General features: G+C 40.8%; 3 protein-coding genes across 3 annotated transcripts; 2 read left to right on the forward strand and 1 right to left on the reverse strand.

Moving 5' to 3' along the window:
- Window positions 1-933: 933 nt before the first annotated feature.
- ccdc157 (coiled-coil domain containing 157) lies at window positions 934-5,054 on the reverse strand. Its single transcript, XM_079686401.1, has 10 exons — window positions 4,701-5,054; window positions 3,946-4,096; window positions 3,154-3,844; window positions 2,969-3,046; window positions 2,693-2,862; window positions 2,411-2,587; window positions 2,152-2,314; window positions 1,758-1,897; window positions 1,545-1,633; window positions 934-1,421 (listed from the first exon to the last, which is right to left on the reverse strand). The coding sequence occupies exons 1-10, from the start codon at window positions 4,946-4,948 to the stop codon at window positions 1,169-1,171; spliced, it is 2,160 nt and encodes a 719-aa protein (XP_079542527.1). The 5' UTR covers window positions 4,949-5,054; the 3' UTR covers window positions 934-1,168.
- On the forward strand, window positions 4,998-11,576 carry sf3a1 (splicing factor 3a, subunit 1). Its single transcript, XM_079686400.1, has 16 exons — window positions 4,998-5,110; window positions 5,236-5,314; window positions 7,249-7,358; window positions 7,454-7,655; window positions 7,745-7,993; window positions 8,086-8,160; window positions 8,253-8,403; window positions 8,503-8,699; window positions 9,117-9,228; window positions 9,319-9,626; window positions 9,718-9,960; window positions 10,047-10,242; window positions 10,374-10,528; window positions 10,804-10,905; window positions 11,002-11,073; window positions 11,166-11,576. The coding sequence occupies exons 2-16, from the start codon at window positions 5,267-5,269 to the stop codon at window positions 11,265-11,267; spliced, it is 2,322 nt and encodes a 773-aa protein (XP_079542526.1). The 5' UTR covers window positions 4,998-5,110; window positions 5,236-5,266; the 3' UTR covers window positions 11,268-11,576.
- A 1,224-nt stretch (window positions 11,577-12,800) lies between these two features.
- LOC307042714 (TBC1 domain family member 10A-like) lies at window positions 12,801-25,793 on the forward strand. The gene is made up of 9 exons (XM_079686767.1): window positions 12,801-13,359; window positions 15,084-15,183; window positions 16,788-16,895; window positions 17,639-17,745; window positions 17,849-17,963; window positions 19,471-19,536; window positions 20,062-20,251; window positions 20,342-20,496; window positions 22,744-25,793. Exons 1-9 carry the CDS (start codon window positions 13,181-13,183, stop codon window positions 23,494-23,496), a joined length of 1,773 nt encoding a protein of 590 aa, XP_079542893.1. The 5' UTR covers window positions 12,801-13,180; the 3' UTR covers window positions 23,497-25,793.
- The last annotated feature ends 893 nt before the right edge of the window (window positions 25,794-26,686 follow it).

A 26,686-nucleotide genomic window follows, 5' to 3' on the forward strand; every position in this document is an offset into this window, starting at 1 on the left:
ATGTGTGGCGTGATCTCGGAGCACTAATGAGGAATACCTCAGATTATCTTGGAGGAACTGAAATAAAAGATCTGTATTGAACCAGCAGAGATTGAATCCTTTCGAACACTTGCATTTCCATGGAAACAACCCACATCTGACCTTTGTCAGAAAGCACTTAGAAGCTATCAACACATCTGTCTCTGTGGTGTTTGTTTGTGTGAATCGCTCAGAGTGAGTCATCTGCTGAAGGCTACCTATTCAGATACAGGGTCTGTATCATATGTATATCATATATCAGGAAGCATAATATACAAAAGACATCAATACCCTATTAAAGGGGCCCTATAATGCTCATATTAATAATCTTATCATTATGTTATACAACTAAAATGATATGACCACTGATAAACAGTAGGGCTGCAAGCAATGATTTTTTCTCATCATAGAATAATATGCCAATTATTTTATATGAACCAAGGAATATTTATAATTATTGTTTATTTTTTGAGAAGCATTCAATATCTTAAAATATAAGACTAAGAAATCTGAGGAGCTGGGATATTTTTTCCTTTTTTAAGTCACAGATAATAGGAAATATACTCAATCATTCAACCCAAGGTAGCAGTAATATCTCTGACTCTTAGTGAAAGCGGTAATTGGTTGATGTTACAAATCAATGAGGTTAGGAGTTATAAAAGCTTTATGGCAATATCGGATTACTAGATTTTCAACGTGATAAAGAACCTTGATTAGTCAGGAATGTGATTTTCTCTGAAATAGCCAAAACACAATTTCTCAAATAAATATCTAAAAAATAAACATTATAATAATGTACCTTTTTTTTTTAAGTTGCAGCAATACAAAAATCTGCTGATAAAGAGTTCATTTTTCCATACTTGCATATATATAATAATAATAATAATAATAATAATAATAATAATATAATCCACATTAAGTTTATTACATAAATTAATCTTTACATAATAATAAAAGTAGTGGTAACAGACAGTGCTCATCCGCTGTCATAATTATACAAAATAAAAAAATGTAATTACAAAAGCATTAGTGTTAGTATGGTATGATATTCATTTTGAAATATTTATGATGGGAAGGTGCCCTTACGATACATGACACCTTATACAAAGCTGTGTTCTTTTCTCTGTCTTTTTGACTGCATTTTCACATTTTAGGGTTTAATTTTCTTCCTCTGATTGGAGCCTCTGGAGTGAGAGAGTAGAGCACTACTGGGTGTCTTTGTTTGGCTTTTAGCAGCGGTGGAGCCCGTGTCGAGTTGGAGAGTTTGAAGGTGAAGATGCAGGGACGAGGGGGAGGCGGGGGACACACGATCCTCTGACCCGGCTGACTCCAGACCACTTTCCCCTCGCTGTGCATCCTTCTCTCTGTTGCCGTATCCCAGCCGCGCTGCACTGCTGCTCTGCCTGTGGCACAAAGGAGAAATAAGGCCACACCACAAACGCAGCGAGGTGATTAATCATTTATAGTAATGTAGGGATAATGCTCACTGTGTTAAAAGGAGAAACATTTAAACTAATATAACTTACCTCTTCTGCATTTGTGTAAGGGGATGATGTTGCTTTTCTAATGAAGGGCCTGATGGAGGGAAGACACGTGTCTGCTGAGCTGAGGCTTCCTGTTCAGGAAAAGGCACAGTTTTAATGTCATTTTCTAAATCCAAAAAACAGCTGAATTTTCGTTTTTTTATTCAAGTTTGTTCATGTGTTACACATCAATTCACATGTTTTCATCAGTCTTACCCCGGTGGCGTTATGTTGCGCTCTTTCTCTCAGTTTCACCAGGCTGGTGTACAGGCTCAGGTTCTCCTGCTCTAGAAGGTTTATACGAATATTATTTGCCTGCAATTGTTGCTCCATATCCAAAAGCACATTTCCTGTACCTGGAAAATATGAAGTGAACAAGTTTATACTTACAACATGATTCATCAACTCACCAAAAAAAGAAGCAAATGGAAACAATGACTGGATACAATAATATTATGCATGCTAACGAAACAGAAGCTCGTAGGTGCGGTTCAGGAGTGTACATAGCCCTGAGCTCGTTTTATACACAATGAGTATGAGGTAAGGCCAATAGGTGTGATTCGTGCAAGACGTTCATAATTATGGAGAAGTAATGCAAATAATTGCCTACTCTGTGGTTGGGCTGTAGGGTTGAGCTCTGGGAAAGCGACTAACAGCCTCTCTCTTTCCCTTAAAGCTCGCACGTATTCCTTCAGCTCAGCCACACTGTTCTTCAGCTCGCCTGCGTGTGTTTCCTGCGTCTGCTTCTCCCTTCTGAGCTCCGAACACAGGTCCTGTTGGAAAGAACATCCCAGCGTGAGGCACTATAGCTTTATAAAGTCTTCAATATGTAATGCTTGATAATGCTGCACTATAGATATCAAATATACCTGCTGCTGAGTGAGCTGACCCTGCATTTGTTCCTTCTCCTCGGACATCTGTAGCAGCTGATTGTGAAGGACGATCTGTCTCTCCTCCCTCTCTCCCACCTGCCCCTGCAGCTCTTCACACTCTTCATCGAGAGCGTTCACTCTCTCCAGCAAAGACTTCTGCTTTGCCTGCATTGACTAGACGCAACAACACAAAACTATCCTTTATAAATCTATACAAACCATGTAATGCTCTCCAGCCTAGATAACAAATCATATTGTGTCAGTGATGATGACACTGACCTCTTGCTGGCGACAAGCGCTTTGGTACTTGGCGTTCTCCTTGTCAAGGCGGAGTTGAGTTTCACAGATTTGACTCTCTAACTCCTGGATCCTTTGCTGGAGTTTACCACAGGCCTCTTGCTCTATGTGCAAAGCCCTCACTTTCTCCTGCAGGCCATTATTTTCAAACTCTACCCCATGAGAAAACGATCCATCATACAGCATTTCAGGTTATTTAATATGTGTCAGACAAGTGCAATTGATACAATATGCAAAATGTTAATATTATATCCTTACCAAGTGTCTGTAATGCATCTTGCTGCAGTGCTTCTTTCTCTTTCAGTCTGGAATGACTTTCCTCCATGCTCAAGGTTTCTGGTACAAAAATATTAAATATTAATATTAATATTAATTATATTAAACATAAAGTCCTCAATGTGATATTTTGAAAACCTTTATGTTTATTTTTGACTAATCCGCACCTCTCTTGAGTTGTCGTTGCTCCTCTTGTAGCCTTTGCTCTGTTTCTTTGACACATCTCTGTGCTTTACTCAGTGAAAACTCCAGCTGGACTATGTTGGCTTGGTGTTTTTCCATCTCTTGCTTGAACGTTTTCTGTTTTATTTCCAGCTGAGACTTAAATCTATCCCGCTCTGCCTCTGCTGCCGCTAGTCTTTCTTTCAGAGGCTGCAAAGTACTCCGCACTTCTTGAAGATGTTTCATCAGCCGCCGCATGTCTCTGAGCTGCTCATTGGCCCACTGGGCAACATCGACTGCTGTCATATGTCCCAGCTCCAGAGTGTCCTCCACAGCGACTAAGAGCGGCTGCAGAGAGGAGGGCAGGCTCTCACTCTGAAGTAGTTCCACAAAAGCATGTCCCGTTTTGATTAAAGTGGATTGCACTTGGTGGCATGCATTGCAGGGAACAAGGGATGATTCAACAGTCTGTGAGCTCACATGGTGGCTGTCAACCTTATGATAGCATGGGGTGTTGTGGGTAGAACTTGAGGGTGCATGGCTCTGTGGCAAAAACTTAAAGGAGCTTGATGAAGACCAGGGAGATAAGTAATCTCTACTTTGGCTCATTTGGGGGGAGACCAATGACACTGTCTCTGTCCCATCACAGTCAAGTGTCTTTACTTTGCTCTGCTTTTTTGTGTCTTTGTAACTCTCCTAATAGAAGGAAAAAAACATAATACATAATGAGAATTCTAAGTATATATTTTGCCATACTTTTTCTTCTTGTATCTTTACAAATAAAATAATTTGCATACCTTAAGATTGGCAAATTGAACTAAATTACTCCAATAGTTTCTGACAACAAGGCCAACTGACAGGCAGCCTTTCTGCTGGGTTTGGTCTCTCCTGTGGCTGCACCTTATTTTCTCAACATATGCATTAAGGCTCTGTAGAAGAAGCAGTAGCCTGGTACAGAGAGATGAGAGAAAAAAGACACGTTCTTTTTTAGTCCTTAAGAAATATTTGTAAATGTGATATGATAACTTGAGTGTGTGATGATCCTGAGGTGGAAAAAGTACTTAGAACTTGTACTTGAGTAAAAGTATAACTACTAGAGTGTAGGAATACAAGTAAAGGTCCTGCAATAAAAATGTTCTCCAAGTACAAGTACAAAAGTATTAGCATCAAAATGTACTCAAAGTACAGATAGAAGAAGTACTAATTTTTCAGATTTGCCCATTGGTTGTAATTAATGATGCATTAAAGTGTTTTCAAAGCTGGTAAAGGTGCTGCTAGTTTTTATCACTTTGTATGCTGCAGTGTAGCTTGGGAATTTTAATTGAGGTATATTTCACATTATTAATCCGAATCTGCAAAGTAACGAAAGGTATGAAATAAGTACAAGATAAAAGTACAAGAAAAAAGTACAAGATTTACCTCTGATTTGTAGTGGGGCAGAAGTAAAAAGTAGCATAATATTGAAATACTCTAGGAAAGTACAAGTACAAAATTGTGCTTAAGTACGGTACTTGGGTAAATGTACTTAGTTACTTCACAACACTGGTATTACCTGTCAACCAACAGCTCCAGTAACACAATGTGCGAGTGCTGATTGTACGCATCCTCCCCATCCACAAAATCGTATTTCTCCAGCAGAGCTACCATGTCTAGGTTACATGAGAGTTTATCGGGGAATTTCCAGGAAGTGAAGCGAACTGGTCCGGTTCTGGAAAAAACGTCCAATAGAGCACCTTGGAGGTCGACGACGTCTTTTCTCAGGCTTTCAATAGAGTCCTGGCGACCCAGAAACTGACTCATGTCTGAAAGGCTAGCTTATATTTCGTGTGTGTGTCTGAAAGAGGCTTGTTGGCATCACATATCCATAGCAACCTGCAAAAGAAGTACTACTAGTCCCATAATGCTTTGCGGCCGGTGTCCGGAAGTAATACGTCTCCATTGAGTCCACGAAAGCGCTACGAGGTAAGTGCTGAAATATAGCAAATGTAGAGCTGTAGCTTTTATAGCGTGTGTTTGCAGTATAATATCTGGTATAATAAAGGTATTTCCTAGTAAATAAACTATTTTCGTTGGTTGGGTTTCTGCAGGCTACTTCAATTTCCACAAAAGGACATCGCCATGCCGCCTGGGCCTGTACAGATCGTTCAGCCGGAGCCAAACAACAAGGTGAATACACCGCTGCTAGTTGGCTAATGTTAGCATTTAGCTGACGTACTTTTTCTGTAAGGGAAACTAAATACAATTTCCTTCACTGGCAAACGACTACCATACATTTGAATTTCAGGGCAGGTAGTCTATTGTGGATAATCCCCTCAAGGATTCACTCGGTTTAGCTTGTTGTTAGCCTCCAGGCTCCATTCACAAGAAAGATCCTTCAAAATGTCTGCAAAACTTTTCTATACTTTCAATACAACGGAGGAGCAGCATACTTAAGTTTGTTTAGTAATTATATTGATATTTTGTCGTTTAAAAATCTGCTACTTTACTCTCAAGGAACACCGATGTGTTTAACGTTACCAAAGATAATTTGGGGACCGTCCCCCATTTGTATTGGCCAGTTTTTTTAATATACGTTAAAAACACATAGCAAGGTGAAATAAAACGTTTCATGTCAGGAAACACTGGGTAAACAGACTTTCGTCAAGACAGCCCCTACTTCGGAAAACACAGTCAAGCCAGCCTGCACGTTGTATTGCGGTGCGCCAATATCCTATGCATTACGGTAGAGGCCTGTAAAAACTGCCTTCAAAATAAAAGCGTTTACTCGGTCAATAACAAATAAAAAACACACCAAACATATTCTTATATACTGGAGCTTAAATTAAGAAATATGTACTATATAATGTGATCAATAATAATTTAAAACAAACTATGTTTAACTACCACATTATAACTGAGTGAATGTAAAATGTAAGGATACAGTTATGAAGAGATATCGGACATTTCCACTGGGTGACTATTTAAAATGTATGCTGTTTAAAATCTCAAATTAGACCTATTGTCGATCTATATTTTGATTATTATTTAATGGAAACCGTCCATAATTAAAAAGTCATTCGAAGTCAATCAAATACTCATTTCACTCCAGGTTGATAGCAGGACACCCCATCTAGTCACTCAGAAAGAATCAGGACAATCTGATGTAGAGTTTCAAAATAAAAGACCTCTGAAGCCTCATATGAGCTATCATCCCTCTGTTTTTAGATAAGAATAAAACAAAAACTATCCAGTATCAAAGACGTATTTCACTCCAGGGTGATAGCAGGACACCCCATCTAGTCACTCAGAGAGAATCAGGACAATCTGATGTAGAGTTTAAAAATAAAAGATCTCTGAAGCCTCATATGAGCTATCATCCCTCTGTTTTTAGATAAGAATGAAACAAAAACTATCCAGTATCAAAGACGTATTTCACTCCAGGGTGATAGCAGGACACCCCATCTAGTCACTCAGAGAGAATCTGGACAATCTGATGTAAAGTTTCAAAATAAAAGACCTTTAAAGTCTCATATATGAGCTATCGTTCTTCTGTTTGTATCCAACAGTTCAAATGTTCGAATTACATTGAACCAGAATTGTCCCCCTTTTTTATTTAACAGCAAAGAAAATTTGACATGTTAATGATATATTGACCGCAAAACTCAAAATGTCCCCGGTTTTAATTTTGTAAATCTGGTCACCTTACGTTATAACTTTTTACAATAAGTCGACAGCGAAATCTATGAATTATCATTGCATACTCAGATATTATTTATTGGAAAGGTTTAGAAAGAGACTGTGCTACAAAGTCCATTCTCCTATCTCTATTTTGAGTTTGTAGTGGTAGCATTATTATCATGTAGCTCAAAACACCTCTAAATAAAACTAAACCCATATGCATGGCGTTTTATCAAGTTGTATGGGGGTTATTATTGCTATTTGGAAAACACAGACATTTTAAATCAGTTGAATCTTGTGTCAGAATTCCTTTATTCGTCCCACAAAGGGGACATTTCCATTGGTAGTTAGTCAGGTTTAATTCATGTAAATGTGATTTGTATTTTTACATTTGTTTTGCATTTGTTGCACTTTTCAGCCTAACATGTACCCTTTGCCAACAGAATGATGCACCAGTAGAAGAAACCCCTGCTACAAAACCCATTGTTGGGATCATTTATCCACCTCCTGAGGTCCGAAACATAGTTGACAAGACAGCCAGCTTTGTGGCCAGGTTGGTAACTCGTGTATAATGGAATTTTTTGTACAGCTGCAAATCTTACCTGGATACAAGGTCCTATGATTCACAAATTCTTTGTCATTTCACAGAAACGGCCCAGAGTTCGAAGCAAGAATCCGTCAGAATGAGATCAACAATCCAAAGTTTAATTTCCTCAACCCTAACGACCCCTACCATGCCTACTATCGTCACAAGGTCAATGAATTCAAGGAGGGTAGAGGGCAGGAACCGTCTGCAGCCGTGCCTAAAGTCATGCAGCAGGCCATGCTGCAGGCTCAGCTTCCACAAAAAGTAAGACATTTCAGTCTGCTCTTCTTTTTATTTTCTAATGATTGGTATTATTTTCATCTTGACAATTAATACTTTCCATTTGTCAAAAGGCGGTGATTCAAGAGACAGTTGTCCCCAAAGAACCACCCCCTGAGTATGAGTTCATCGCAGATCCCCCCTCAATCTCAGCGTTTGATCTGGATGTTGTCAAGCTCACTGCCCAGTTTGTCGCTCGCAACGGCCGCCAGTTTCTTACCCAGCTCATGCAGAAAGAACAGAGGAACTACCAGTTTGACTTTCTGCGACCACAGCACAGCCTTTTCAACTACTTCACCAAACTGGTTGAACAGTACACTAAGGTAAACCAACAACTTTCTCCTCTAAGTTGTTCTTCATCTTTGTTTTGGTGGTGATGCTAATCTGTATCTCAATCTTTTCCCGCATCGTGTAGATTCTGATCCCTCCCAAAGGCCTTCTGACCAAGCTGAAGAGAGAATCTGAGAATCCAAGAGAGGTTATGGATCAGGTAATGCCCTTAAACTGTGGATGTTTTTCAGATGAAGAATTTAATCAAATGTCGCCCATGTTAATCCGCTGTCTTTTTTTTACAACCATCAGGTGAGGTACCGTGTTGAATGGGCAAAGTTCCAGGAGCGCGAGAGAAAGAAGGAGGAGGAGGAAAGAGAGAAAGAGCGGGTGGCATATGCCCAAATCGACTGGCATGACTTTGTAGTGGTTGAGACGGTGGATTTCCAGCCCAACGAACAAGGTAATACAACGACAATTATTATAATCTTTAAACCTGTGAGCCTCATGATGTAGCTCGAATCATTTATCATTAATTGGCATCTCTTTTCCTTTTTTTCAGGCCACTTCCCCCCGCCCACCACACCAGAGGAGCTTGGCGCTCGCATCCTGATCCAAGAGCGCTACGAGAAGTATGGAGAGAGCGAGGAGGTGGAGATGGAGGTTGAGAGTGAGGATGAAGATGATGAAAGGGAGAGTCGGGCCCCGGGTCAGCCCTCACAACCTGATCAAGACACACAGCTGCAGGATATGGATGAGGTAAGAACTGATTAAGTTATTTATCACTGCGCCTTGTATACTATTTATCTTTTTCTAATTGCAGCTGCTCTCATGGATTTGTCATTCAACTTATTTAAGTACATTTGTGATTTTCATCCAAATTCTTTCAGACCCTCAAATGTAGACATTTCTTGATTTTTTTTCTTCTTCTCAGTTTTAATATCTTAAAAAATGAATACATTTGGGTTTTGGACTGACAAAGCAAGATATTTAAAGACATCATCTTGGATAAAAGGAAAAGTTACTTGCAGCCAAGGCTGGTTCTTTGCCCCCTTTTGGTTTTACCAATCACCCTTTATTGACAACCTATGTTTTCTTACCTCTGCTTGAAAAGAGAACATAATAACAATAAGTGCTGGTAACAATGTTTCATTCTCCCATTCCTGCTCTCTCCAGGGATCTGATGATGACGATGATAAAGCTCCACTGCCACCAGATAACCCCATGCCACCGCCTCTGCCCCCAACTCCAGACCAGGTTATCATCAGGAAAGACTACGATCCCAAAGGTAACGGATGCTTCCTTAGATGAAGGAATAGTAAGTGCAAGCAATTTTCTCTGTGCGGTGTGTTTATCTCATTCTATATTTTCCTTACAGCTTCCAAGCCTCCGCCCTCCATTGTTACTCCAGATGAGTACCTCATCTCACCAATTACTGGTGAGAAGATCCAAGCCAGTAAAATGCAAGAGCACATGCGCATTGGTCTGCTTGATCCGCGCTGGCTGGAGCAAAGAGACCGCAGCATCAGAGAAAGGCAGACTGAAGACGAAGTCTATGCCCCTGGTTTGGATATCGAGAGCAGCTTGAAACAACTGGCTGAGAGGCGTACAGATATCTTCGGTGTGGAAGAGACGGCCATCGGTAAGAAGATTGGTGAAGAAGAGATCCAGAAGCCCGAAGAGAAGGTGAGTTAAGTTGTGGGTTTATACTACAGTGTAAGGTCCAAATAATTCCTGAGTTGAATCAAAAATGTTTTTGATCTTTTCATGTTACAAGGTTACTTGGGATGGCCACTCTGGAAGCATGGCTCGTACCCAGCAGGCAGCTCAGGCCAACATCACCCTGCAGGAGCAGATTGAAGCCATTCACAAGGCCAAAGGGCTGGTGGGAGAGGACGACTCTAAGGAGAAAATTGGCCCAAGCAAGCCCAGTGATATTCATCATCATCACCATCAGCCTCCAATGCCCCAAATGAATATGCCGAGACCCCCAATGTCAATGGCTCGCCCACCCCATTCGGTGAGTAACTTAAAAAAACTGTGAATTGTTAATGAAAATAAATGATTCAAATAAAAATAACCCACTAATTTGTTGTTTCCAAACAGATGCCAGTGCGCACCACTCTCCTGTCTGCTGTTCCTGTAATGCAGAGACCTATGGCTCCTGTGGTCCGCCTTGCATCTGGACAAGTCATCTCCTCAATGCCTCCCATGATTCCTGCTCCCCGCCTCAATGTGGTCCCCATGCCTCCATCACCTCACATGATGGTCCCGAGACCACCCCACATGGTGGTTCCAACCGGTAAGATGAAGACACGTAAATAAATAACTAACAACCTAAATAAATATGCCTTGTTGAAGTAATTAGATTAACCTTTCTCACATAGGACACTGGATTTGATCAATTGAATACAAATACACTTTTTCTTCCAGCATTCGTCCCGGCCCCTCCAGTACCACAACCCCCGAGCTCTGGTCCTGCACAGTCATCCCACCCACTCCCACCTCATGATGATGAACCAGCCAACAAGAAGATGAAGACAGAGGACAACCTTATGCCAGAGGAGGAGTTCCTTCGTAGAAATAAGGTTTGTGAGAGCACCGACATGTTGTTGATCTATTTGTATTCATCGATCTGCAGGAAGACACAGTTTGAACTGTTATTAGATTTAAATGTATTGGCAGGTCTTCAAAATATACAAACCAACAATCAGATCAAAGTTCTGAGTTGTTCTGGGTTTTTTTTATGGGTAATGTTTCGGAATGCAAAGTATAGATTTCCCATGTATGTTTTCAATTGTGATGACTGAGAAAGGCACAGTGTTTCATTTCATAACTTGATTTATTTTTCATTCCTCTCTAGGGTCCTGTTGCAGTTAAAGTACAGGTCCCCAACATGCAGGACAAGACCGAATGGAAGCTAAATGGCCAAGTGCTGAATTTCACTGTCCCGCTCACAGATCAGGTATGCAAATCTTGCCTTATTGTTATTGTCTTTTTTTAATTGAGTGTAAAGCATTGCACTGTACTGCATTTTTATGCATCTCAAATGTCTCCGCAGGTATCTGTTATTAAAGTCAAAATCCACGAAGCTACAGGCATGGCAGCAGGGAAACAGAAGTTACAGTATGAGGTATGCTTAACCGTAAACCTTCATTTTTACCTTTTTAACCAGCTGATAATATTCTTTGTACTAATATTTGATATTGTTTTGTTCCTTTTCAGGGCATGTTCATTAAGGATTCCAATTCCCTGGCTTATTACAACATGAACAACGGTTCAGTGATTCACTTGGCACTGAAGGAGAGAGGTGGAAGAAAGAAGTGAGCCATGCTGCAAGAAGGAAACTATTTTTCTTCTGGATGTTTTGTCCCTTGATCGTGCGATGTCATTTTAGTTTATTAAAAATGGTCACAATTATAAAGTGCTTTTCTTAGTTTTGTCCGAAAAGTATGATGTTTTTGTTGTTTTATGTCATTTTGGAATGCTAACTGAATTATGCTGTACACTGGCTGGCAAGCCTTGCATACTATTGGTTCAACTCTTGATTTTTTTCCTGATATATGCTATTTAGTAACTTCAAATTGTAACATGTTGGAGCCCCATAATACTAAATAAATTTAAAAATGAAAGGTGTTATCGCTTCATGATTATGTGTAATGTTAACAACTGGCGCATATGGAATTAATCAAGGCCTCTTGCTCTGTACAAGAATTATCAGTTGTTTTTTATTTAGGTGATTGGAAATTAGCTGCTCACTGCTCCTAATACTTCATCAGATCCCTGGAGAGAGCAGGAGGGGAAAGAAGGATACATTGATACAAACTCTTCGTTATTTTAGTCCCTTTTCAAGCTAAAGAAAACCTCAGTTGTCAATTAAGGTTGATGGTAAAAAAAAAAAGGGGCAAGGAAGCATGGGTCGAATGCCAAATCAGGTTATGTGTGTGTAAACTGTGGAATTTCAGAATTTCACTTCAGGTATCCATAACGGTTCATCTTAATCTTAGACACTATCTGTACAACTGGTTACTAGACAATGTCTGTGGCGTGTAAATGGGTTTGTATATAAGGGCTCTTAAATGGGCATATGTGCTGCAATCGTGAGTCAATTGTGCTTATGTGTTGGGTTACAATTATGCTCATGTGCTTTTGCATATGTGCTGTTTGCTTTTAATGCCATCAATCTACCAGGACTGCATATGAAAATGATCCTCTAAATCTGGCACATTTACATAATGGACCCAAGTGCTCATGTTGATTAATGTGCATCATCATTGTCCATTGTTCTTAAATAAAATAAAAAATAAGATTTTCTTCCTAAGGCAACCACAAGAGGTAACCGTGGCATCAAGAAGGTAAAAGTAACTAACCCAGGACAAGGTTGAGGCACAAATCTGCCCAACACACTCGGAAGGACAGGAGAGCTAAACCATACACCTTTGGGTCAGAAACATGATAAACTCGTCTGTTTACCAGCTCACAAAGTTGGCGAATGACTAACTATGAAACACACGCTGACGACACAGCGTTAGTTTGCTTTAAGGTAGCGCAGGAATAGTTTTGGATTGTGTTGGCACCGAGCCCTAGGAAGTGTGCCGGACATTGAAGCACAATTTGTTAGGGTCCAAACGGTAGTACTACAACTTCCGTGTCCATACGTGACGTCTACCTAGCACGAGCACTTTCATATAACTTATTTAAATCATTAGGGTATAAAAGTTGTAAAATGCGCTAAAAGCTTATTTTCCTCGACATTCATTTGACTCAACCGAGAGCGGGAGATCGGAGGCGGGGCTTAAGGGAAACTAAAGTGCGCGTGCTCTATGGGCCAACATACGGGTACTTGGCTCTCGAGAGGCAGGGCATTTTGGCTTCATGCGCCACTGAGCAACTCTCATAGGAATGAACGGGTCCCGCCTCCAACGCTGTATCCAGTTCTCTTTATACATCCATGGTTGGCAATTAGCACTAGCAGTTACGGCTAACTTTAGGTTAGTAACATCAGCTAGCTTATTTTAAATCTAAATACGCATTCACGTTTACATAGTTAGCTATTACCTGTGTTATGTTTCCTGGCAGTTAAAGTTAGATAACATTTACAGAGAGTTGGGAAGTTTAACTCCCTTCAAAAAAAAATCATGGCGTCGCTGCGGTTCAGTTCATATGCAGAGGAGCAGTTCTGACTTTGGGCTGTCAACAAGCGAGCTGACCCTAGCTAACCAGCTAGCTGTCCTGCTAACATGGCCCACATAGAAAACGGCCGGCAATCCTTCGACACAATGAGTATCCGGACTATTAGCAGCAGTCGTATGGACGATGAAAGCTCTCTGGGATCGGATTCAGAGATCAATGGATTCACCAGCGACAGACAGACCGACAAATATGGATTCATTGGTGGGGCACAGCAGACGGACGGCTCGTAAGTTTGTCTCTACAGTGATTCATTGCCACTCACTGTCTGTGTTGTCTTAACAGTGTAATTCAGCTAACTAAAATATGGTCAGTAGTTGTTTCTGATCCTTTTGAGCCAAAATTGAGTATAACGTGTTTCAGTTAATGTAGTTATGGTTTCATACCACAAGTTGTATTGTTGTCTTGGTCTCTATTTACAAAGCTCTCCACCAGATGCGTGGCACAATGTGTTTGTTAGGTTTGCCTCACCAAATATTCCAAATATAAAAGCCAGAATATTGGTTGATAACATGCTCAGAGGTGGGAGAGGTACTCAGATCTTTTACTTAAGTAAAAGTAGAAGTATCAGAGTGTAGTAATACTCTGGTACAAGTAAAAGTCCTGCAATCAAATGTGCCTACTCAAGTAAAAGTACACAAGTATTGGCATCAAAATATAGTAGTAGTACCAAAGTACTCGTTATGCTGGCCCATTTCAGAAAAAAAAATATATTATTTGTTTTCATTATGATTATTGATGTATTAAAGTGTTATCAAAAGCTGGTAAAGGAAGTTCCTTAAAATGGTATGGTAATTGGAAATATATTTAGTTACTTTCCACCACTGATCATGCAGCATGATTGTTCTTCATTAAGTCATGTCAACTATTTCCCCATAGGTCTATTGGGTTTTGTGTGGGGGGGAACAGGCAATCCATGCTGTCTCGTTTGTTGTTAACATCTGAATAAATGTATTCATAGCTTTTGTGTTGTTTTCTAAGAAGGCCTTTCTTCCTTCCCTTTTTTTACTGGGGGGCCTTGAGCCCTCATTATAACGCTGAAATAGTGGAAGCAGTGAGTGGAAGTTGTGCCAAGCACTGGCTGGGAGCTTCCTGTTTCTGGAGTTTTGGCAGACTTGGAGCCAAAGCTCTGGTGCCCTGCTACTAGAGGGCCTCTTTTGGCTCCAATCTTTATAGGTGGTCACAAACCAATGGATTTACTTGCACTGTTTGGCAGTGATTGAAAGACTATCATCAGTGCTGAAAGCTTTTAAGAAGCTGAAGCTGGAATATAACACATTGTTTCAATGATTTCCAACTTATAGGCTATAGCCTGCACTTTTTTGTAACTAAAAGGGCTGTCCCAAGTTTTAAAAAGAGGTCTTAGAAGGCGTTTGAACCCTATGATTACAGGCTTGTGTTGATGAGAAAATGACATACCTTAGTCAAGCATCAGACCTCATTCATAATGTAGGTTGGACTACAATTTATTTTTCTGCTTGGGAGTATGATATCCACTCCCTATTTTTTCTTTCCCCTTTTTAAAATAAGTCGAATTACATCATGATACAGTCAAATCCTCCCTGCAGCTCATTGAGGTTGAACAGACTTTGCTATTAAATCTGCTACATCTGAGTTTATGTCTTTTATAGTCTCCTCAAAACCAGGTTGGTGGTAGTTGTTATTTTGGTCTCATTGCACAGTTTACTGTCTGCATAGGAGCGAATGGCCACCCACGCAGATCTGTTGGCACACACAGAAAGACGAGCAGCCCTTCTGAGGATGTTTTTCTTATTGTTGTCACACCCTCCTGCCTCAACATACTGCCACACAAATATACTTTACATTTCTATCCAATGAATAGCTTTTTTTCAGACGTACTTATTTAAAAATATACACCCCGTTTAGGATGTTCATTCACATTTGTTTCAATGTTGATTTAATTAAGTTTATCTTTCTCCATTGTGTCCACAGAGCGCAAGATCTGCCTCCACAGGTGCTCCGGCAAAGGGAGGTGAAGTGGCTTGACATGCTCAGCCACTGGGACAAGTGGATGATCAAGAGATTCAATAAGGTCAGCCGCCATTACTAACTCAATAACACTAAATTGGCTTGTTTGTATGTTTTGAACAATGCTAGCCAGGTATATTGGCCTGATCTGTAAGTGTTAGTAAATGTTTTGTTTTCCACCATGGTCTCCAGGTAGCACTTATTCAGTCCTGAGTACTTTGTATACATGATCAGACATGGTAAATAACATTGTTCAAATATTTGATTGCACCAAGACTTTATTATTTGCAGCTTCACTTGTCTGGCTAGTTCTGTGTAACGACGCTCTCAGCAATTCAGCACAGAGGTGCAACTTCACCTCTTTTCCATGAGTCAGCAATACGGCAGGACACAACCAATCCCTATATTGCCTGGTGCACCATGTGACCAATTGACACTCTGAGACTCAGGGCGTGGCTGTTGTGACTTCCCTTGAGGCACAGAACCATGTAATAAAGGTGTTGTGAGTTTAAAGTATAGCTGTACTTAAACGCAAGACAGATTGTCAGAATCAAATGCAACCATGAGAAGAATATACAGTTTGTTGGAGCAGCAAGACTCTGTCAAATACCTGGGTTTCTTTACTCTGCTCCTTTGGTTCACAATAATATAACAGCAGACTCTCCTTGGAGAAGCATGCCAGTTTCAGAAGAGAAAAACAAACGCTCAAAATAATCCAGAACCTCTAATGCAACAAACCAATATCACTATCAGTACAGTATGTTTTAATAGTCGCTTGTGACTCTGTAAGCAAGATTATAGCATGAGGTATTCCAAGGTGATATGTACGTGTTTACCACTGTGTACACAGTTACTACACACAGTTTGGCTCCTCTAGGCCAATGTCTATTCAGATTCAATGCCAAGCAAAGAACCCAGGAAGTATTTTCGTAGACTTAAAGTAATTTGAATGAATGAGTCAGTGTCAGGGTATCTTTGACCAACACTGTAGGCAAAAGCCAGATAGGAGTCAGATGCTGAAGGATATGTTTCTTGTAATGTATTTTGAACTGACAGTAGTGAAAGTTTCAAAGACAACATTTCCTCCGCAACAACTGTGAAGTCACGTAGACACACCCTGCTTGTCTTATTATATACAACTCTCTCTTTGTTGCTCATGCAGCTGATCTGGAACCTGTAGGAGGTTTGTTGCAGCAGCTCCGGTTGCATATAGCATGCACACATCTACATGCCATGTTTTAGATAATGACCCCTGCATCGAAGCATTGCACTCCTAACTATTATCAAGATAAAATAAAGACTTGCACTGCTTTTACCGGTAGGCCCTGCCGTTTTAAAATCCATATTGCGGAGTAGAAGCGTATGTTGTATGACTGGTGAGAGATGTAGCAGGTCTTTGATCAAACACTGGCCACATGAATGTCACATACATTTCGAGTTAGCCTGGGTCAACATTTTTAAAAGGCGTTTTTCACAGCTGAGAGTGAGCTATTACTCGGAGGTTTGAACAGATAGCTGTATTGCACGTGTTCAAGAGAAGGAACCAATACCAAGTGAGGGGTACCGAGCTGTTACCGCTGACTGGTATTACCGTACCTTGACTTGAGGAAAGCCATTGTGTGACTAGCTTTGCCCTGCTTACTTTAGTGATCTTCCTCTCTTCCTCAGGTAAGACTGCGGTGCCAGAAAGGAATTCCTCCTGCCCTCAGAGGTCGTGCATGGCTCTACCTGTCGGGGGGGAAGGTGAAGAAGGAGCAGAACCACGGAAAGTTTCAGGTCAGAGAGATCTCTCTTTCACTTCCTCCTTGCAGCTTCTTTTATGTTGTATTTTGCATTTCATGTTTTTACATTTCATGAGAAATGTTAGTGAAACTGGCAAAGCCACTAGTTACTTCTCTTCTTGAGAATCCCAATGTGTTTTTAAACAGGAGTGGAGCCATTTCAGATTATTTCAATAAACTCAAAATCAAAAATAGTGATTTTAAACAGCTAATTACACAAAAAGTATTTGTTGTGGGAATGTTATGGTAATTTATGTTTTTAATCATTTTCTTTACATATTATCATTTTTACATTCATAAGACTCATACATATCTTACATTATCAGTAATATACAAGTCAACTTTTCCAGGCAAGCATACCCAAAAAAGGAGAGAGAATCAAATTTAAGAAAGAAATACAGTTTTAAACACAGCACTTAAAACACTTTACAAATGCATCCATATAACGACAGCATACAGTTCTGTCCATGATCATACCTAGCCTTTCATTTGCTCACAGCCTCTTAATTCAGTGAGCCCATAAATAACAGAAATAAAGGATCCGAGACAGACTTTATCTTCCCCTTTTGTATCGTTCATTCCAGCTGTCAAGTATTCAAAGAAATCAGTTTAGGTGTTGAGTGAATTGTAGAGACTCTACACTTCCTAGATTGTTTATTTGTAAACGCACTCTGCCCTGAATGTTGTTAGTCTTTAGTCAAGAGATCTCACAGCCGCCTTCATGTGTTTGGTTTTCAGGAGTTGGATAGCCAGCCTGGAGACCCTAAATGGGTAGATGTGATTGAGAAAGACCTCCATCGGCAGTTTCCTTTCCATGAGATGTTTGTGTCTCGGGGGGGACACGGGTACGCTCTCAGACATTACACACTGGGTTTCATGACAACGTTCTTTTTTGACAATAAATATGTCTTTTTAACTGTTCTGTGTAATGTTTTTGACGCTCCGCAGGCAGCAGGACCTGTTCCGTGTTCTTAAGGCCTACACTCTGTACCGACCAGAGGAGGGATACTGCCAGGCTCAGGCTCCCATCGCTGCTGTTCTGCTTATGCACATGCCTGCCGAGGTACGTGCCTCAGCCACAAAGCCAATATAAACTGCCGTGTGCGGTGTGAGTGTAACAACGCCATATGTTGGTAGGCTTTGTAGAGCTGTTTTCTGTACCAGTTCTAAAAGGCTTGTTAATATTTTGGCTCTTTTAAAAGTGAGATCCACTCATAAAATAGAAATCACACAGGCGCTTTCTCACACATTTCAAAGCTCTGTTTTAATACCTGACCTTGGACAAGTGTATTTTTAATCCAAACAGCCTAGAGACAGACTCCACAGATGATGTCATCGGGAGATTAATCCTGGAGCGGATCCAGAGGCTGAATAATAGTTGAAGCATTACAGACTGCAACCATGGTGACGCTTTTAGGGTGTAGATGTTTGTTTCCAAATTCACAGCGGTAAAACTTGAACTCAATCGGAATGATAAGAACTCATTCTGTTAGTCATTCCCGGCTAAGTTCATTTGGTTTGCAAACGTCCTATCATTTGTGTCAATCATTACTTGGATATGGGACTTTTTGAAGTAACAACAGAAAACCAACAGAGCTCTAAGAGGCAATTTATTAAACAAATAAAAAAAATGCAAAACTATTTAATATATCAAGGGGAATATTCCCTTCCATCCGGTTGATTATTCAAACAAACGGCATTGTTAAAGACAATCAGCAGTCACATGTTAACATTGGCATATGATGAACATTAAAGGTGGGGTAGGTAAGTTTCAGAAACCGGCTCGAGTGCACTCAAATTTGAAAGTACACAGCCAAAAAGAATCCGCCCCTTCCTTCAGACTTCCTTACAGAGCACCTCCTCCGCGAGAGCAGGCTGCAGTAACGTTACATATCAGGCAAAGCTAAACACATCTAGGTTAGCAATACTACACAGCCAAAGCAACTCCGATATTGACTCTGGTTTGACTTCTCCTAGTTTCCACTTTCTTTTTGTTCTTAATTTGCTCCGTTACATTTTTTCTTTTGCGACCAGTAGACGATGTTGAACCTAACTCTGCCATGGTGAAAGTGGCCGCCTGTTGCTGGCGAGTCATTGAAGTACGGCTGCAATGCACGCCCAATGAGGGCACGAGATACATTTGTGCTTGCACGAGATGGAAGGCTGACAGACAGGGCGGCAATCCAATCCGATTGGTTGTAGTTTTTACAGTATTACGGGTTCCACAGATGGAATTTTTTTAATGGATTTTTTGTCAAAGCACTTCAGATATTCATTGCTATCGGGATGTTAAGAGCATTCCATGGAATATAACAAAAAGTGTTTCTCAAGCCGGTTTCTGAAACTTGCATACCCCACCTTTAAGAGTATTTAGATGTGTCTACGTTTCTTTGTGTCCTAACATAACCCACCTTAGTGGAAGAGTTTGTAGTGGTGATTTAGTTCATTAAAGTGACTTCTTTCTCATCCACTCAGGATGAACCTGCCTCTCCTGTGAACACGTGGAAATATCCTGTAAAACGATCCGGTCCACAGTGTTTTTCTGACTTCATGTGTTTGTGTTTCCACAGGATGCCTTCTGGGGACTGCTCCAAATTTGTGAGAAGTACCTTCCTGGCTACTACAGTCCAGGCCTGGTGAGACGGAGACATATACAAGCATGCATGATCACATCAGCAAGCGTTGGAAATAAACATAGAGAGAGAGAGAGAGAACATTGATCTGATTTTGCTGTGACACAGCTACGATCCATATGAACTAACCAGGCTTTGGCTGCAATTACAGTCAAACTGGAATGCATTGTTGTTGTTTTTGTTGTTGCTGCGTAGCGCTCAGTGTGAGTGTAATAAGTCACTGATGAAAGCAATGGGGCGTTGTCAATCTTGCCAAACCATAATTCATCATTGGATTACATACTTGTTTAATCTTGAGTTATTCATATTGCTTGGTGGTTACTGTTCATTGTTTTCAGATGAGGTCATCAATTGTTAATGAAAATATGACTTGCTAATGAAATGTTTCCCTGGAAAAAAAGCAACATGATGCATTTAGACTAGTTTTCTTTGAATGGATGAACATGCATATCAGGTTTCAGTCATGTCAATACAGAGGACAATGGCCTTTGTCTCCCCCTAATGCCTTCCTACCTGTGTCTCTTTCAGGAAGCGATACAGTTGGATGGAGAGATCCTGTTTGCTCTGCTGCGACGTGTCTCCCCGCTAGCTTACCGCCATCTGGAGAAACACAAGATCGACCCCATCCTCTACATGACTGAGTGGTTCATGTGTGCCTTCTCCAGGACGCTGCCCTGGGCCTCGGTGCTGCGTGTCTGGGACATGTTCCTCTGTGACGGTAGCCCTGGCTTATAGCACTGCGGTGCCAGATGTTGTTACAACTTTTTCACACTGCTGCTCAACCACCTGGCTCTTCTCCCTCTCACAGGAGTGAAGATAATCTTTCGTGTGGGTTTGGTGCTGCTGAAGTGCATGCTGGGAACCCGGGAGAAGCTGAAAGCCTACCAGGGACAGTATGAGACCATGGAGCTCCTCAGGGCCATAGAGCCTCGATACATGCAGGAAGGCTTCCTGGTCCGAGAGGTAACAGCAGCAACATGGTGTAGTGAGAACCTGAAATTCCCTACAGCAATCAAAAAAGGGTTACTATGTTATTATATGGCGCATTTCCACTACAGCGCGGTTTAAGCGTGCCGTGCCCGGCCTGATTTTGGTTGCATTACCTCTAGGCGTAGTTCTGGCTAGCGGGTACCTTTTCACAGTTTTCTGGCTCTCCAAAATCGAGGTTCTTTCCGGGCCAACAACCGGGCTGAGTATGCTAATCTAGAGAGAGAATTGCTGGCAACTAGAACAAAATGAACATATTTTACCGTGATTTAATTGTAATACACGTTTCAAAATGATGCCGAAGTAACAACATACTGATACCGGTTAGTAAAAACCATGAATTAATGCTTTGACAAGTCGGCAGACAAGACAGCAGGCGAAAAACCTTTTAAAATGCGTGTTTTATGAATGGAGATCTGCTAAGCTAACGCAGCTATGCTCCGACCGTCCACACTCACAACAACGGCCTATACAGACATAAATAAAGCAGCGACTGTGTTCGCCATGACACAGACAGTCTGTGGTTTGTACTTGTTTAACTTTTGTCTAGTTTCTGAACAGATATGAGGAGCTGTGAGCTCTGAGGGCTAACAGCTAATGGCTGATGTTGGTTTTGTGTTTCGCATTGAAGAGGATGTCACGGCTCCGCCTACACTGACTGCGTTACTATAGTTCAGGGGTCGGCAACCTTTTTGATATGAAGTGCCATTTAAAAAAAATATAGTTATCAGCGTGCCAACTATAGGTGTCAACGATCGAGAATTATCAACGGGAGGGGGGGGGGGGGGTTGAGGTGTTGGACGCTCGTGAACTATCAGCAGGAGGGCGGGGAAGCAGTGTGTGGACCTGTCAGCGCAACTTACATGATGCCGAATTTAACAAACACCTTTAAATAATTGGTTTAAACGGCATAATAATAATAAGGACGATCGTCCGTTCTGTGATTCTCCAGAGCACACATGTTATGATATTAGGGTCATGGAAGTGAAACGAGGAAGCGGAAAAACAGAGGTCTGTGATGTATTTTGTGAAACAGGAGAACAGCTAAATAAATGCAACGGCCTCCCAAGAAGAGCTCGCCTCTCTCCAGTCATTTAAGTTAAAGTTGGTTATTGAACCTGAAGCTTGTTGCTTCTGCCCTCCTCGACTACAGTCTGGGAGCCGACAAGAAAGTTCAACACACAGATGGCCAGTCCGCCCCTTTGTAGCATATTATTTCGATAACAGATGAGCAGATCGCCACTGGGCTTTCAACTAAATACACAGCCACGCAAAAACTGCTGCATTTTTGGTTGCCGACCCCTGCTATAGTTACTACCCCAGTTCCTAAACTGTAATGGAAACGCAGCATAAAGTGAGCCTGGCCTACCAAGGCCTAACTATACCATACTAAGCCGTGCGAGGTCCTGCAGTGGAAATGCGCCATTAGTGACAAGTAGGCCTGGGTATGGGTACTACCTAAATAACCCAGTACAGAGTTATTAGGACACAGGATAGATGGATAGATAGATAAATAGAAGTACTTTATTGATCCCAATTTGGGAAATGTTTGCGTTGCAACAGCATAAAAAACAAGGCAATTTACATAAGAGAAATTAAGACACTAGAAATAAACAGAAAAATATTTCTGAAATAGAAATAAAAAAGCATTTAAAAAATAAATAAAAAGGAGTTTGACTTAATTTACCGCTCAGGCCACCTTTACTCCACTTCATCTGTGCATAGCAAATGGTTCTTTGCTTCTATATTAATGCTCTGAATGCAGAAATAAAAGGTCTTTGTGTCTGACCAGAAGTCCTCTGGCATAGTCCTTTTTAAAGATGTAGTGTAGTGTAGTGAAGTGTAGCTCATGAACAGTGGGTGCTTAGAAATGCAGCTGAGAAAAAGGCAGAGAGTCTCAGTGGGAATTAAAGTGATACAGAGACAAATTGACCAGAGCGCTGGCTGGTCAGTGTCTGCTTCCTGTGCCTGGCTTTGTGTGGGTCTCTGTCCAGGCTAACAATACCGCCTCTTATATGAAGGGTTGTCTTGACTGTGTATCCCCATGAAGCCCTGAGGCCCTTTGGCATTTAATGATGAGTTCACATTTTTAACACAATGGCCAAATGTGGAAGGAAGACACTGTATTTTCCAGCGAATGCTAGTCTCCCACACTATTCCTTTGAAAATGAACTAAATGTTGACTCCAGCTGTGACCTAATGCCGTGTCTCTTCCTGTTGCAGATTCTGGAGGTGCCAGTGACAGCGCGGGACGTGGAAAGGGAGAATTACACCCAGCTGAAGCGCTGGAAGAAGAACCGCGGAGAGCTGAATTTTAAATCCCCTCCCAGGTTGCACGGTGCCCGGATCATCCTGTTGGCCGAGCCTCCGAGGCGCCAGGACCTGCAGCAGAACCCCACCATCGTACTGGATGTGCCTGAGCCCACCCCGCAGCTGAAGAAGGGAAAGGAGGAAAAGAAAAGCATGAAGAAGAGGAGAAGCATAAAGAAGTCCCTGCCCAAGTTGAATATCCCGAATCCTTACTCTCTTCCCAGTGACCCTCCTCCTCCACCAGCCTCATATCCACCCGCTCCACCTCCAGTCATCATCGAGACGCCAGAGACTGTGCCGGAGACTGTGCCGGAGACTGTGCCGGAGACTGTGCCACAGACTGTGCCGGAGACTGTGCAGGAATCTGTGCCGGAGACTCTGCCGGAGACTGTGCCGGAGACTGTGCCGGAGACTGTGCCACAGACTGTGCCAGAAACTGTGCCGGAGACTCTGCCAGAAACTGTGCCGGAGACTGTGCCGGAGACTGTTCCGGAGACTATTCTGGAGACTGTTCTGGAGACTGTGCCACAGACGGTGCCAGAGACTGAAACTGACCCCCTTCAGTATCAGGAAGAGCCTCCTACATATGTTCCCCCTGCCAAAGAAACTCCACTTCAGCGATCCACACAAAGCCTTAGCAGCACAGATCAGGACACATACCTGTAGATCCACAGAAGTGTGTTTGTGTGTGTGTGTGTGGAAGCACCAGCACGCTTCAGCCAACAACCAGCCAGCCTTGCCAAGGTTTATTATTCTCATGTTGGACTGTTAGTTATCATTTATTCATTTTAGACACCATTTTGCCTATGATATTATTGATATACACTAAAGCGGCATTGCTAGGTGTAAAACTACTTTATTGCTTACGCTGTACATGAAGCTGATGTTACCTGTAGGGCTGCAACTAACATTTTTTTTTTTTTGGATCAATTAATGTGCAGATTATTTCAAGATTAAAGGAATCATCGTTTGGAGTCAAAAATGTCAGAAATGTTGTAGTTTCTCAAAATCCAGAAGAAATGACTTGCTTTTTCGGTCCAAAACCCAAAGACATCCAGTTTTTAATTTTAAATTTAGAAAAGAGAAAGGAAATATCCATGTTTGAGAGGTTGCAAAACTACTTTTTCTGACATTTTTACATCAAAAACATCTAGATGATTAATTGATTTACAATTAAATGGGAAATGATTTTTCTGTCGTTCAGCTAATCGACTAGTCTAATAAGCGTTGCAGCTCGAGTCCCTTCCTGTTCTCCGATTCATGATGCTCTTATTCAGTACATAAGTCTTAGTTTTCTGTTTGTAAGGGAGACATGTTACAGTTTTTGGGAGCAAAATCATTTCTTCAGAGAGAAATGAAACTTAAAGAACTATGTGCCACAGTGTATGTAGTTTTTCGTACATTTCCATTCAAATTCAACACTAGAGTTCATGTGAGTGTAAGAACTCCATGCTTGTTAATGTCATACGGGGATTCGTCCACTAGAGGGCAGCCTCTTAGAGGTTTCAGCTGTTACATTTCCTCTCAGTAAAATACATCACAGCAGGAGGATGGGATTTATTTTTGGGAGGTATTATTCTAAGATTGAGCTTCATTCTGTTCTTTTTCAGTTTAGCATGTGCTTGTGCATTTCATGTTTTTGGATTCCTGCATTTGGATTGAAATTCATCTTCATGAATCTATGGGTCACACCACACTGTGCAAAATATTTTCTTACAAGCGCTATTTATTTTACAATCTAAAAGTGAAGTGTGTTGTTTGTGCATGCCTTGCTATTGTCACTTTTTTAAGAGTTAGTTGGATTGATGTGGTTTAACTCCTAATATTCCCTGTGCCAGGCACTTCCAGCCACTTTAACGGAGCAGCAATTACTTTACTTTGGCATCAGAGAGACCACAGGACATTCCTCGCTGTATGACACATTCCTTCTGCCTTGTTAAAAGCTTCTCAGTCCGAAAGTTGTCTCTTGCCAAACGCAAATGTCCATAATGTATGATTTTGTGCATGTGTTTCCTGTGACCTCTTGGGACAGTGAGTGAGTGAAAATCACCTAATGGTGCTGACCCTTTCTCTTGGTCTGCTCAGAAAACCGATTGGAGCAGATTTAGCTAATCTTGTAGTGTGTTTGATCTTTTTTTGAATATTATTGCTAGAATTTCCAAAGCAGATCAAGACTGTGTTGTTTTGAAATGACTCACGACTGCTACCTGTGACCAGGCATATTCTGTTACATGCAAAATAAGTGATTTCTAAATTTCTTTGGGATATTTGTAGCATCTCATTTTGGAGAACTGGGCCTATTTCTTTGGGAAATATATTGTTACATGCAGGGGTTGTTTTTCAAAGCATATTGAACAATCTTTTTTTGTGAGGCTCTAACTTTCGTCACAAGCGTAAAGGGAGTTTTGACAAGCATGAGCACACGTGTATGATGTGTTTGCATCTATGATTAATATAAAAAAGTGTCTGCCTAAAAAAAGAGCATGTGTTGGGTCAGTTCTAAAAAGCAATGATGTTTTAATTGATAACACTTTTTCAAACAGCCCTGTATGCCATGTTTTTTTGTAGTTGCTTATATTACACAACTCACATTTCGCTGATGTTTTATTTTTAATTTAATCCTGTTGTGTAGATAAGACATGTAAAATAACAATTGTTTTGTAAGGAAATCTATTTTTCAATGTGTAATGCTATATTTTATTGAGCAGTTCCTGAAACTGCAGAGGAGACATCATCAAATAATTTGAAGTTCAAGACAATATATATATATTTTTTGTAACATTTGTAACAGTAGAAGAAAAACAATACTTTCAAGTTAACTTTTAGAGCATGTCAGATGTTTTTGTTGCTCTAAATAAGATTGGTATTGTTTTACAATTATTGTGCTACATTCGGATTATAAAAGTGAGATTTGACAACCCTAAAGTTTGCATCATCACAAATAAATGTTTCTTTAAAGCCAAAGTAAAGTCTTTTTGTGAACAGTTATTTGATAACCATAAGTTGGATACATGTCTTGTTTTCACCACCAGATGGAGCGCCAGAGTCATCACTTTGAAATGAAGCAGAAGTTTTCTTGCTTTGTACTGTGACATCCCGCGGCATCTTAACGAAAGGCCAGAGGTAAACATATTTCACCAAGTTAAACATTTATCAACTGTTACATCAGTTACATTTTACAAACCCACCGAGGTAGAACTTATATGCAATGGCTTTTAAAAGCAAAGCAAGCTGTATATCTATAGGTAAGATTGTTGACAATAAGCAAAATAGGCTACTAGAAATATATATATACCAATTACCATACTTAACTTAGGTCCATTGTTGATGTTAACTGTCATCTCTAACTGCACAGCAACATAGGTTAAAACTATATTTTTAGATATACAAAGAATAAATCAATTGTTATATGAATCGCCTATTAACACACACATGTTGACACATTTAACACCAATGTGATTTTGATAGTATTGCACGTGTGTGGGCATAGGGGGAGTAATGGTCTTTAAAAGGGTTAGGTTTACGTCTGAAATGCACGACTCTTCACCACTTATTTGTGGATGTTAGATGTGAAGGTGCAGCTAGTTAGCTTAGCATAATGACAGGAAATGCCAGTCTACTTAAAACCACCTTGGTTGTATTTTGCCTTTGAATACAAATGCAATATGTGTTGGAACATTTCTATGCCTTACTTAGTAAGGTTCAGAGGTGCTGGTATGTGCATTGTGTTTCCTTTTGACAAAGTCAAGCTAGCTTGTTTCCAGTGGTTTTATTTAGCATAGCTAACAACAGGCTAAAAAGAAGAGAGGTGGTATCAATCTCTTCTAACTCACAACAAAATAAACAACTCAGGATA

Source organism: Notothenia rossii, assembly GCF_949606895.1.
Source record: "Notothenia rossii genome assembly, chromosome: 6".
Classification (NCBI taxonomy): Eukaryota; Metazoa; Chordata; class Actinopteri; order Perciformes; family Nototheniidae; genus Notothenia; species Notothenia rossii.